General features: G+C 44.3%; 1 protein-coding gene across 1 annotated transcript; it reads right to left on the bottom strand.

The window, feature by feature from the left end:
* Positions 1–4,119: 4,119 nt before the first annotated feature.
* On the bottom strand, positions 4,120–12,496 carry LOC114358327 (ceramide synthase 6-like; the record flags this gene model as incomplete). Its single annotated transcript, XM_028312260.1, has 6 exons — positions 4,120–4,307; positions 5,145–5,248; positions 6,803–6,898; positions 7,559–7,607; positions 9,177–9,295; positions 12,275–12,496. Coding segments are annotated over 6 exons (600 nt in total), but the record flags the coding sequence as incomplete, so codon positions are not given.
* Between the last annotated feature and the right edge of the window lie 1,358 nt (positions 12,497–13,854).

The raw sequence follows: 13,854 nt of genomic DNA, 5'->3' as shown, positions 1-13,854 counted from the left end.
TACCCAGGCTTTGAGATAGCCTAAGCTTCGGTTGCTCTCCAAACACGCCAAAGCCTACGTTAGGGCCCATTTTTGACCCATCAGTAAACCATATATCAGAAGAACTTACTATAATATTTATTATTTAATGCCATATAAATTGGTACACAAGGCGAACTTAATGCCGTTGATATACTAATAATTGATTGAATAACTTAATACTAACTATATTAACAGTTAATCAAGTACATTATTCAAGTTACTGCTTAGTCTAGTAAATAATTGATCACGAGAGGCGCCAGTCCCTCTTGCTGTCACGAAAAAAATCCCCGCCTTCGTCTGGCAGATAACCCACACTATTGGACTATACTTTAAGCGAATCACTCACACTGAGATTGGCAAATATGTCTCGGAATGCAAATGGGAACCACAACCTCTGGAAGGCAACAAAGTACCTCCCTTAAAGTGTTCTCCACTTATTAGGTCCGGTAATACATGAGTGCGAACTGATAAAAAAAATCTCAGACCTTTGCTACATGACAAGCCGGTTTATTTAAACCCATTGACACGGATAATCCAAAAAATCCACAATTCAATAAAAAAAATAAGATCAAGCATTGGACTTGATCCGAGACTTGCAGCTATGCCTGCCTTTGATTCCTACTGATGATGATGATTCATCCGACCGATTTCGGTCATGGTGGTGACCACTTCAACTTAGCTGTCTTAGCGGCGCTGATGCGCCCAAAGATGGCTTATATAGCCGATCTTCGCGGCAAACTCCTCGTACATTGAGAGTAATTACCTGCCGCCAACATAATTATAGTGAATGGCGGCAGATGGACGGGATTTACATCATCGCGTTTTGCGTCGAGTTCAGTTGTGCGCTGCTCGTTGAATTCGCGGACTCGCCTATACACAATACAATCTCCCGCCATTCTAGGTGCTGTGCTGCCAAACCTTCCCATTGTGATTTGAGAGGGCTCATTTTGCATTTTTTCGTATGCTGCTTCTGGATATCTTTGTACTTGACTATCTGAGGAGTTGACCGCCATGTTTCCGCTTACCCTCCTCAAGTTCAAAGTAGAAGATTGATTCCTACTACGCTAATTGAAGACGAAAGACGCAGGAGGACAAAGTGACTGACATAGCCCACAGAATCGCTAAAATCAAGTGGCAGTGGGCGGGGCACATATCTCGTAGAGCTGATGGTCGCTGGGGCAGGAAAGTTTTTGAGTGGCGACCACGAGCCGGAAGACGTAGCGTGGGCAGGCCACCCACTAGGTGGACCGACGATTTGGGGAAGGTCGCAGGAAGTGCCTGGATGCGAGCGGCGCAGGACGTCTTTCGGCTGAAATGAAAGAACTAACGCTAAGAGAGATGGCTAAGTTAAAGAAATAGCCAAAATGGACCCTCGTAAAGCACTTGCATTTGATCTGATCACCATGAAGTCCATGGTCTTGACAATGACCACACTGAGTGAGAAGAACCTCGCAAGTGTCTTAACTTTGGAAATGATCCATAAGGCTGGCAAGTCGCCTAACGAATTCTCTTATCGCTCAATTAATCTGACATTTGTATTGTTAAAATTATGGAAAAGGATCATTCTTGCTCGTTTATTCCCTTGTCTTAGTATGACCCATGTAATATAGTATACCCGACCATTTTGGCAGAAACCATACCAACCATAATCAGTACAATGTTTGGAAAAGAAAGAATCCTGTACGTCTGCTTTCGCTGCGGCTTCAGCTGGATTTATAATAAAGGACTACTCTATGAAATTAAAAAGTACCTTCTAGCACACTTCTACTACCTGCTGATGAATTCTTATCTCAGTGACAGGCAGTTTTAAATCAAACTGTGACAAAATCTTTTCTTTTTAGCTGCAGAGCTGGAGTACCCCAGGACTTGGCCCGATACTCTATAACATCTACTAGTAAAGTAGCCCAGACACCAGAAAGCTGCGGCATTCCTCAAATGTAACTGTGATCTTAAAGTGACTAGACTGTTGCAATGTCAGCTGCTTGGCTGACCAAGTGGCGCATGTAATTAAGCCCCGAAGTCTCACCATATTATCATTTAAACTTATCCTCCGGCCAATCTAGACCTCGACACATTGCTGCAATCAACCTGCATTAAAATCCTGAACCGTAGGATGACATGTAAAGACCATAAATATTAATAAAACAGAACTGAATATAATATTCCACTGACAGTCAGCTAATCCAACATTAACTATGTGCCTCCAAAGAGCTCAAAAATACATGTTAAGGGTACTTTTATCGGCACATTGGTACGCTCGCCTTAAGGACACGAGAACCTGATCTCAGCCAAACCTATGATCAAGAGAGTTAATTTACTAGGGTAAACCAACTGCTTTAGTGGCTCAAACCCCAACCAACTGCAAATCACCTGAGTAGTCTTGACGACAGATACTAAAAAAGCAGATTTAAAAAAAAATACCTAATGAACAAAGGTCAAAGAAGGTCACGCCGCCGACGCCGCCGCCGCCGAGGTCAAAAAGTCGGCGCGCCGCCGCCGGCCAATTTTATATCGGCGCCCACCTCTACTGTGTACAGGGTTTTTTTTTCAATGTTTTTAATTTTTTTTAAATATTTTTTTGTGTTTATAGATTACTTGTAATCCATTCAGTAGCCATAATAACATTTTTTATGAAAATATATCGTGGTTTCACTATGGGCGTTAATGGGTTAACATTTCGAATATCTGCCGATTAACTACGCTGGCACTGGATTCAATTTGCGGCGTTGTTGTTAAAGAAAACATACGGGCGGATTTTGTGGCGAGCATGCTCGAAATCATTTATTTTTTGACTTTGGTATTTATAGGAACAGTAACACAATGCACATTTAGCACAGGATTAATGTAAAGGAGTAGTTCCTTAATCCTTATTTAGTTACCTAATCGCTGCTAATTTGTTTATTTCATCAAATCACTAATGAATGCTAAATGAATATATTTTTTTACTTTATAAAAATGATTTTGTCCTTTATCCCTGATTTCCTAAATATTTTAATGGATTTAGCATTTTTAGTAATGGGATTGAATGGGTTTGGCATTTCTTTTCATTTTTGTAATTAAATTAAATAGAAAAAAAAATTAGTTAGTATTCGGAAATTTTGGAGACCCAAGTTTCAACTAGAACAGTTTATTGTGCCTAATTTGTATTTGAATCGCTCTATTTACCCAAAAATACAAAAAAGTCCAAGGATATTTATTTTTATTTACCTCAGTTACGCACTGCACCCTATCTCCCTAACTCATTTTACGAGTTGCTCGCTCAATTCATCGGCCGTGTGTCGCCAGCTCAGCGTAATCCGCACGCGTCCAACGGGGCCGGCACGGACGTCCGCGGGTCGAGTTCCGGTCTATTTGAACGAACGAAAAAACCGCGCGCCACTTATTCTGGCGAGCGATTTGAAAATAATCGCATCGCATCTGCCGTTGCTAGGGTTGGTAGAGAAAAGGAGTTAGCGTATTTTTTGGCATTAAAATTTGTCGAATCTGAGGAATCTGCTAGAGATTTTGACGATATTTATATTGAAAGGTGTACTCTAAATTAGTTTCACTACAACATTCTCATGTATGTATGTTTGTATTTTAGGCATGTAATGTAGATATCTATCTAAATATTTATTTTTATAATAAGTAAGCTGGCGCAGCGACCCAAATTAAGTCTTGGCCACCGATAGTAAGATATTTAAAAAGCTATGATATATTTCAAAACCTCGATTTGTCAACGCATCGAAGTCTAAAACCAGCTTTAATGACCTATAAATAACATTTTTCTATCCAAAATTTCAGGATGCAAAAGAAGAACATTTGGTAACCCTAAAAACGGCGTATAGAAGATCACGTCACATTTATGGGATACCACCAATACAACGGGACAATTTTACATATTCATGTACCTTACCCACTTACAATAAAGTCCATTATCATATCAGTTATTGTGCGTATGTCGCACTGAAAATTGCGTTTATTACGCTGGTTCAGGGAATTTGATTTGAAAGTGGACTGTATAGGTTTTTTATAATAGAAAATTGATGAAAGGTAGATCAGTCCTCGCAACACAGAGACAGGTAATCTGAGCTTCACCAACCTTAATATCNTCTGGGCCCAACACACAAGTAACAAGGCTAAAAATTGCGGTTGAAGTCTGCATTAATCTATGTAAATCCCTTATAAAAACAGTAGAGGGATCGAAAAATATAACAATATGGTAGGAATATGGAGTACCCGTCCGGCAGACGACTGCTAGTTGTATATCCCAATGTATAGTTCAATCTAAATCAGTCTATTTATTCCTGAAAATGAAAAAGATTAGGTTTAAAAATTGTACTTGTATTTAAGTTCTAAAACTAATCTCAATAGGGCAAATTATGAAATAGCAATTACATTTTTAGAAAATAGGGTGTACAAGAAAACAATGTAGGGCTCTTAAGATTTAGAAAGATATCGCTAAAGTTTTTTTATTTCTAATTTAGATCGAGTTAGTTATGTAGCTGGAACAGCAGAGTTACTTCGAAATGCTGTTTGCGCAAGAATTCGTGTCGTTTCTACACATGAACTGTGTACATAGCTCCGGCGCTGACCAAGAAATAATTCTTGTCTGCGCTAGATACGACACGCGGCGAACACAAACTGTGTGACAAATGTTCGTAGCTAAAGTCCGGTCAAGTCAAGAAAAATCTCACTAAATCTCACGTAGGGGAGAGGGGGGGTCTCGACAATTATCACGTAATTAAATTTTCAGCAAGAAACAGGGTACAATTGCAAGAAAAGTGGGTTATTTTAAATTAAAAAATATACGTATATTTTTATTATGCGTAATGATAAATTATTATTTTTATTCTAAAGTTCTAAACCGTGTAAACAAGAAATAAGAAATTAGAAAAATTTTTTTTTTTAAATCTAATCGAAGCACAGATTTACATTTACATTGTAAATACGCATTTTAAGAAATCTCACGTGAGATTGTGAAGGGGGTGGGTCTGGAAAATCTCACCAAATCTCACCAAGGGGGGCGGGGGGGTTGAAAAATGGCCAAAATTGTCTCACGTAATTAATGGACGCCCCCTAATCTAGCACAATGAGTTACTAAGGACAATGGGTAGGTAAATGACCTGATGATGGTGACTCACTTGTGATGGTTGTGGTTGAGGTGGTTTCCAGTGGGCGAGGCGCGGCCCGAGTCGTGAGGCGACGAGCTCAGTTCCGAGTTCGAGCTACGAATGTCGCCTTCCATCTGAAATGTTTATAAATATTTAAATTAATACCGCATTAAACCTTGTAAGCGTGTATTTTCTGTTTATAAACCTCTTACATAATACTTGTCTGTATTTTCTTGTTCCCAACGAGTCACACCAAAATGAGTTAGTTACTTGTTGGGAAAAAAATCCCATCCAGTCACACCCCTACTCATTAAACCTGTATTTTCTTACTGTAAGCTTTAGATTACTTCATTATTTTGATTTTTATGTACATTGTATCTTTTTACTGAAAGCTCTTTTATCTTGATATTAAGGTATTTAATGTCTGTGATCAGTACCGACTTAGGCTAAGAACTCATGGCGCGATTTCCACCCGCGCCCGCGGCGGTTGCGGGTCCGCAGCTTCTGTAGAATGCAGATACTTATGTAAAAACTAATGCACAACTCACGACGCGGTTTTCGCCCGCAGCGGGCGCGGTTGTAATCGGGTCCCACGCGGGCGAAAACCGCCCGATCGACGGGCGACCATTTTGTACCACTGACTTAGCATCTGCTTAGTGCTTAGTGAGTTCTTAGAATAACCGGGCAAATAACCGCTCCCGTGAGTTTTGAAAATATGAAAAATTGCGCCTTGAGTTCTTAGCCTTAGGGTTACTCGTTTGGGTGTGACTAGTTGTAACAAGTATTTTAGCGGGGGCTCTTGACACTAGTGTCAAGCTCAACCGGCCGTTGATGTACGCACCTGTCCGGCCTTGATAGTGTTGTAGGCCATGAGCAGAAGAGTAACAGGGTTACTCGTTTGAGTGTGACTCATTGGGAACAATTATTTTAGCGGGGGCTCTTGACATTAGTGTCAAGCTCAAGCGGCCGTTGATATCGCACTTTTACTGTTATTATAATTACGGTTACATTATTTTTAGTCGGTGTCGTCTGTAAGGGATGCGCAATAAGCAAGGGCTTCCGCAGAAGACCAGCTTCGTGACTTGCCCTTTTGAGCATGTCACGATAAATGCTGAGATTTTTTCTCACCTTTACCTCTTTGTTTTAATAGCCTATGTATGTGTTTTTGTTGTTTTTTTTTTCTGTCTTGTTTCTTTTTTTATTGTGTCAATAAACCTATTATATTCTATTCGTGTCGTTTGGTGTAGTTGTTCAGAACGGACTACTATGCCGAAAGGTCCCGGGTTCGATTCCCGGCCGGGCAGAAATTGAAATGATGAATTTTAATTTCTGTGACGGGTCTGGGTGTGACTATGTATAATATGTATGTATTTAAAAAAAAGTATATAAGTAGTATATCCGTTAAGCTAGCACCCATAACACAAGCATTAAGTTGCTTACTTTGGGGCTAGCTGGCGCTGTGTGAAATTGTCCAAAGATTTATTTATTACTAGCTGACCCGGCGAACTTCGTACCGCCTTAGTGTAGAGATTTTCTTTATATTTTTTTCCGTAAAAACCTTGTACAGAGTATTAGAAAACTACAAAAAAAAATCAGCCAAATCGGTCAAGCCGTTTTCATGTTATGTCGTGACAACGGAAAACGGGTTTCATTTTTATATATATAGATTATTTATTTATTCTACCCACCTGTCCGGCCTTGATGGTGTTGTAGGCCATGAGCAGGATAAGCCACGTCCACACCACGTGCAGCAGCTGCAGCAGCACCAGCAGCGTGTTGAAGATGTAGTACGCCGGGAACATCGGCACCAGCTGCGGCGCGCGGATCAAAGTGCTGGAACCATAGTCATTGGGTTCAGATAATGTTTTGGTACCTTCACAGCTACCACGCTACGTCACCGTAGGGACTAAGTGCTGGGACTATAATGAGGCTCGATTTCCACCAGAGCGGAGAGGTGGAGGAGATATGTTTAAATAACAAGTCAGATTTACGAAATCTTCGGGTTTCATAGAGACCAGGCTTACCAGGCTCATCAGATTACGAGGATATGCTGGAGCTGGTACAGCGCCAAGAACAGTCGAGCGATAGTGATTGTGTTACGGAGATCTAAAAGCTACAAGCTTCTTCCCCTCTCGCTAATAGTTAGACGCAAACACAGCCAGCAGCGTGTTAAAGATGTAGTACGCCGGGAACATCGGCACCTAGAAGTGGTGTTTGGTGACTGTCACTTGGGGGTATAATTATGATAAAGCTACAAAAATGCTAGTTGCGAGCTCGAGCGCAAGTAACAGTGGTGGAACGTATACTGCTGGACACGTATCACATACCCCCTCACAAAAATTCCTACAACGACCAATTGTGCACTGTCTGCGTGCGCGAATAGTGCTGAAACAATAATAGTAATGTTACGCTGTGCTGTTAGTACACAGCAGCGTGTTGAAGATGTAGTACGCCGGGAACATCGGCACCAGCTGCGGCGCGCGGATCAACGTGCTGGAACGATAGTAACTGGGTTAAAATAATGTTTTGGTATAGTCTGGTCTTTAGTTCTCCTGCGGATCTCCTCATTTCTGATTCGATCACCGACATAGCTCGCAGAATTGCTAAAATCAAGTGGCAGTGGGCGGGGCACATAGCTCGTAGAGACGATGGCCGTTGGGGCAGGAAAGTTCTCGAGTGGCGACCACGGGCTGGAAGACGTAGCGTGGGCAGGCCTCCTACTAGGTGGACCGACGATCTGGTAAAGGTCGCGGGAAGAGCCTGGATGCGGGCAGCGCAGGACCGTTCATTATGGAAAACCTTGGGGGAGGCCTTTGTCCAGCAGTGGACGTCATTTGGCTGAAATGAAGGATAGTCTGGTCTGCGAGCACGTAGAATTTTGTCCAATGACCCCAAGCTACCCATCCTTATCGCTCGCGCGTAATTATATTGCTGTCGCGACTGTGCGACGGGCGCCCGCAGTGAGTGTGCGAGCCGTCGTCGACGGTGGTGTCCCAAGGCGAGTGTGTGAGCCGAGCGCCGCCGATGATGACGCTGTCGGCCCGAGGTGACGTTAGTCATCGTACGCCGCCCGCACGTTCCTCCCGCGCGTTGTTGGCTTCCCAACAACAGGTCTCTTATTAAATGCTAACACAGGGAACAAAGTGCTGGGACTACAACAAGACCGGGTTTCCACATCTTGGAGTTTTGGTGGAAAACGGGCATGTTTATCATACCCGGGTATATTATAGTCCAAGGTTACGAAGATATTTTGCTAGCTCCAGCGCGAGGGACAACGCTGGAATGATAGCGATGGTGTTAAGAGAATTCGTTTCAAACTAAAGCTAAACACTGCTGGACAAAGCCCCTCGCCATATTGTTAGAAGCAGACACAACAGCGTGTTGAAGATGTAATACGCCGGGAACATCGGCACCAGCTGCGGCGCGCGGATCAAAGTGCTGCGGCAATACAACAGAAAATCCATCATCATCATTAGGAATCGAGAAGTGGAATGTAGACAGCCCTTTTTGAAATTTTTATTTATGTTTTTATTAATTTTATCTCTTTTTTTAGCTTTAGAATAATAATATCAGTAAGTCCCGTTAACCCCACGTGGTAAGCTAAATATGCATGTGTTACGTGTGGCTTTAAAACAATAGTCCAGCGGCGCAACGGGTTTTGAACCAGCGTTCCTCAAATCTGACTCTTATATTCTGCTGTGTAACCTCCAAGGTTAGGCATATTACAGAGTGGAGGCGAGTGAAGCCATGGGCCCGTGTAAATCAAAATTTGTGTAGACATCAGGGATGTTATGGATATCCGTAACGGTAACCGAAACTTTCGGATATGCGAACTAAAAAAACATCCGTAACCGTAACCGGTATAATATTATTCCTATATCCGTAACCGTATCCATAACCGAAACTACATATCCATAACATCCCTGGTAGACATCAGTTGCGTTCAATACTCCCGCCGCACATCTTTATGTAGGGGGCGCGAGCGTGGTTGCCATGAACACTAAAAATTCGTTCAAACACTAGATGGCGCTCTGTGTAGATTAGATCGCGGTATTAAGTTACCTGCGGATGATGTAGAAGGGGAAGATGCCGACGCGCGTGGCAAGCCACGACACGATGAGCACGAGGAACAGCGCGTCGCACAGCTTCTGGTATTTCGCGTACTTGGCCGCCTTCACCGACTGCGGAAAGATAAACAAATATTGATGAATCACCTCACAACTAAACAAGTAACAAAAGAAGACCAGCTTCTTGACATGCCCTTACGAGCATGTCAAGATAAATGCTGAGCGGGAGTCTATTGGCCTAATTTAACGTTATACGTCTCAAGTGGCTCAGTAATTGTTTTTATTACTGTTGTGTTGTTGTTGTTGTTGTTTATTTTGACTAGTGTGTCAATAGATTTTTCTATTTCTATTTTATGAATACGCGCTGCGAAAACGCTGAATGTACGCTGCGTACGCAATAGTGTTACGCGAACAATAGGGATGTTTCCTGGGTAAAAAAGCAAGAGTTTTAATTAGTCCGTCTGTTAGCTTATCAAAAACTACTCGACACGTATTTTTCACTTTTTAAAACTAATGAAAATGTAAAGAGATAAAGCGTGTCATAGTTCTAAAGAAAAGGCCCGTGACGTCAGTGAGTGCGTAAAAGTGCAGCACTTTGTGACGCCGCGCGGAACTCCAACGCACTATAACTTTGTAATTATTTGGTTGATTGACAATTAAAAATATACGTGTCCAATATTTTTTTATACTAAAATTGACGGACTAAAAATTTTTTTTTAGGAAACTAGCCTATTGTAGAAACACATGTCTAAACAATCTGGGCGTATGAGCTTGTCCAGATGACCCGTTTTTACTCGCGTGATTGTGAGATACTTGAGGCTCATACACAGTGCCGTATTATCCATAAGGCACTTTAGGCCAGTGCCTGGGGGCCCACTATGACCAGGGGCCCAGCACTCCGGATTAAAAAATGAAAAAAAAAAAATATGTTAAAGATTATTTTTATGTAACAAAACTCAAACCACCTTAAAACTTCGTCTTATTACAAGCTTTTATGTACTTTCTTTTGGTTTACACATTCAATCGTCATAATTATATCGATATTGTGGAACCTAATTCATTTTCGTAACGTTGGCATTACTGCTTTGGTTTACATGACAGGTCGACCGTCGACACCCTTCAGAGGCTAAAAAGCCTCACTGCGGAGGCTAGGGAGAGGGGTGACTGAGGGTGTGTTGGCTTGGCTTTCAATGCCATCCCTCATTCCACCATACTCTAGGCACTTCAACATCACAGAGTGCCTCAGTGTCAGTAACTTCGAGCGCTGCTGGCCGATTACTTACGAAATCGCGAAGTCCTGTATGTTAACACAGACAGCCAGCTCTGACGGCGCGGCGTAGCCAGCGGGGTTCCGCAGGGTTCGGTGCTCGGTCCACTCTTCTTCTTCTTCCACTCAGTACACTCTCCCTAAGCTTCAACTGGCTCCTCCGGGGCGTCCTTCTCGCGGGCATGAGTTTCATATGCTATGCGGATGATACTCTGATCACTGCCTGGGGGAAGACATTTGGTGCCGCGGCACGGCTGGCGTCGGCGGGCGGCTCATTAGTCACTCGCAGAATACGACGCCTCGGCCTGAAAATCGTGCTGAAGAAGACTGAGGCCCTCTTCTTTTTGGGCCCTCTTGACGCCCACGTTGTGGTTGAGGACGTTAGGATTGACGTCAAAGATGAAATATCTGGGCCTCACGCTTGATGGGAGGTGGCATTTTAGCCCGCACTTCAACGGGCTAGCGCCACGCCTCCTCAAGGCAGCCGGCGCACTGAGTTGGCTCAAACGAGGTGTCGTTGACCTTATGCCGGCGTTCTGAGGAGCATGGCGCTGTATGGCGCCTCAATCTGGGCGGACACACTCAACAAGAGGGAGAATGCCGCCCTTCTGCGCATAGCGGGCCATAGGCCCATAGCGCAGAAAGTCGCAAGGGCCTACCGAACGGTAGGGCACGCTGCGGCGTGCGTCCTCGCTGGTACTCCTCATTGGGAGCTAGAAGCTGGATTCTTGTCTGTCATCTATCACTGCATGGCAGACCAGAAGGCGCGTGGCGTTCCGTCTGGCGCAGGTGCTGACCGGGCATGGCTGCTTCGGTTCGTACCTGCATAGCATCGGGCGGAGGAATCCCCGCTGTGCCACAAATGCGGCGCGGCGGATGACACGGTGCAGGCGGTGCAGCACACTCTCGCGGTCTGCACAAGCTGGGAGGAGTAGCGCCGTGTCCTCACTGCGGTCGTGGGCCGGGGTCTTTCGCTTCCGAGCCTGGTCAACGCCATGATGGGAAGTCCTTCAGAAAGAGGCAGCGGAGCGTGAGCGGAAGTACGATCCTCTTGCCTCATCGCTCCGCAGGCGGAGAAGGGGGTGGAGAAGGCGATTGTACGACCGTTCTACTCTCCCTCTAGGTGGCGGCCAGCAGGCCGGGGGTGCGGTGGCACCCTTGTCACCTCCGTCTGACGAGAATGGCTTGGCGTTTCGGGCCATTCCCGTCGGCCCCCCACAAGGTGGGCGTGTAGGGTCCGCCGTGTAGGCGAGCTGTCGCCGGTGGTGTAACAGAAGTCTAAGGCTACGGCCGGACACTTGCGACACCCCCACTTGGGCGATGACGGAACGCCGCGGAGGTTTTAGTGGGTATACCCCGTCCTTTTGAGTCCCAAACACCACCCTGTCCCCCAGCAGTGGTGGCGGTGCGCAAAGCATTTCTTCCGCGACAAAAAAAGGGGGGCCCGAAACGAGCTGTGCCTAGGGGCCCCGAGATGGTTAATCCGGCCCTGCTCATACATTCTGTCAACATGCACTTCCAAATCGCGCGAGTAAAACGCATCATTTTACTTGGATATATTTTGGTTACAAATTGCTAACATAGTAACCAACTTATGGGGAAACATAACAGAGCCACGTTCGTCATTTGTCTCGACCATGTGTAGAAAAAACCTACACAGTGTGGGTAATGGACGTACGGTCAAGTTTTGACCAACATCTGTCCAAGACCAACCCAGATGCATTGTCTCCAAAACTTCAACCTGGTTTAAATATATTCAACTGACAGCTCCGTCAATGGAATCTGCACGGTGCACCTTAATAAGCCTCACTATAAGCTTAACATACCTCAACAAATATATCCGGCAGGTCATGGCACCACAGCACCAAGGTCCCGATCCTGTGCAGGTTGCAGACCCAGCTGAAGGACAACAGCGCGATGGTGGCCACGTGGTGGACGAACATCTGCCAGAAGTCCTTGCGGCGGACGTCCCAGAACTGAGAGATCATCAGCGACCAGTAGAACGCTGAAGATATCGTGTAGTACCACCACACGTCGTTGGTTACGCCCTGGAAAGGACATTTTTGTTTATTACACAATAAAAAGCTATGTTGGGGCAGAGAAGTTCTGGAGTGGCGACCGCGGGCCGGAAGATGTAGCGTGGGCAGGCCTAACACTAGATGGACTGACGATCTGGTGTAAGTCGCGACCTTCCGACCTCTTCCCGCGGGAATAGCCTGAATGCGGGCAGCGCGGGACAGGTCGTTATGGAAATCCTTAGGGGAGGCCTTTGTCCAGCAGTGGACGTCATTTGGCTGAAACCAACGACACAATATCAAATATATTATTCAGTCCAGCCCTTTCCAGGGCACTTGTACTCGTCCCAAATATAGCTTGCCCTACCACCACTTCGGGACAACATGTGGGCTGGTGATGAGAAGAACTAGAAACACCAAGTTGCGTTTGCCCTCTAAATCGGTAGACTGATGATCTGGTGAATGCAAGCAGCGCAGGACCAGTCGTGGAAATCCTTAGAGGAGGGCCTTTATTCAGCAGTGGATGTCCTTTAGCTGAAAGGATTACAAGGCCTAGACCATTGGTTCCCAAACTTATTTGGGAAGCGTCCCCTTTCGACCATACAAAAAATTCCGCGCTACCCCTCCTCCAATCATGATTATTTATTGGTCGTATCGAGCAGTCTGGAATGCATTCTCTCAGCGGTCGCAGGTTTTTTATACTTAAGTACACAGATGGCCCCCGCCCCCCTTTAAAGGCTCTTACGCTTCCCCAGGGGGGCGCGCCCCCACTTTGGGATCCAATGGCTTAGACCTTCATCTACTAAACTCGATTCATACTCGTTATTCATACCTCGTAAACAGTCGCAGTAATGAAAGAGAAAGTCATATTCATAATACACAAAAAAACACAAAAATTTTCATTCGGCATTAATTGACCATCATAATCTTTATATTACTTTTATCAAGCTGATTATTAAGAAGAGCGAAAGCTTAAATTCTACTATCATACTATATTACTATCCAGCCAAATGCTTTGTTGGTAAAATTTTAAATTATGTAAACGATGTAAAAGTGCTATCTCAGATAGCATTTAGGTACAATTACTTGTCTTAAATAAAAATCATTACAAGATTATGTTAGTTTGAGCTAGTTCTAGGAAATATTGTTCAGATTAAGATATGCTTTCAAAAAATAGAAAGAAGGATTATTCAGACTGGCTGTCATCATCAGGTCAGGCAGTGGCGGCGTAGCATGGCTTGGCACCCGAGCGATCAAGTCTCTCTTTTATGATATCCACGGGGAGAGTTGGTTGTATAATATTATTATGCGGAAATAAATGATTTAACTATTTTGTTTGTGTTAGACAAGATGGATCACTGCAAATGACATTTCAGGAAAGGTTATCAGTG

This window comes from Ostrinia furnacalis, unplaced genomic scaffold (assembly GCF_004193835.3).
Source record: "Ostrinia furnacalis isolate ACB-3 unplaced genomic scaffold, ASM419383v2 OfSCF3843, whole genome shotgun sequence".
Lineage (NCBI taxonomy): Eukaryota > Metazoa > Arthropoda > Insecta > Lepidoptera > Crambidae > Ostrinia > Ostrinia furnacalis.
The sequence above is the reverse complement of the archived record's forward strand: the minus strand, read 5'-3'. Positions and strand labels throughout refer to the sequence as shown.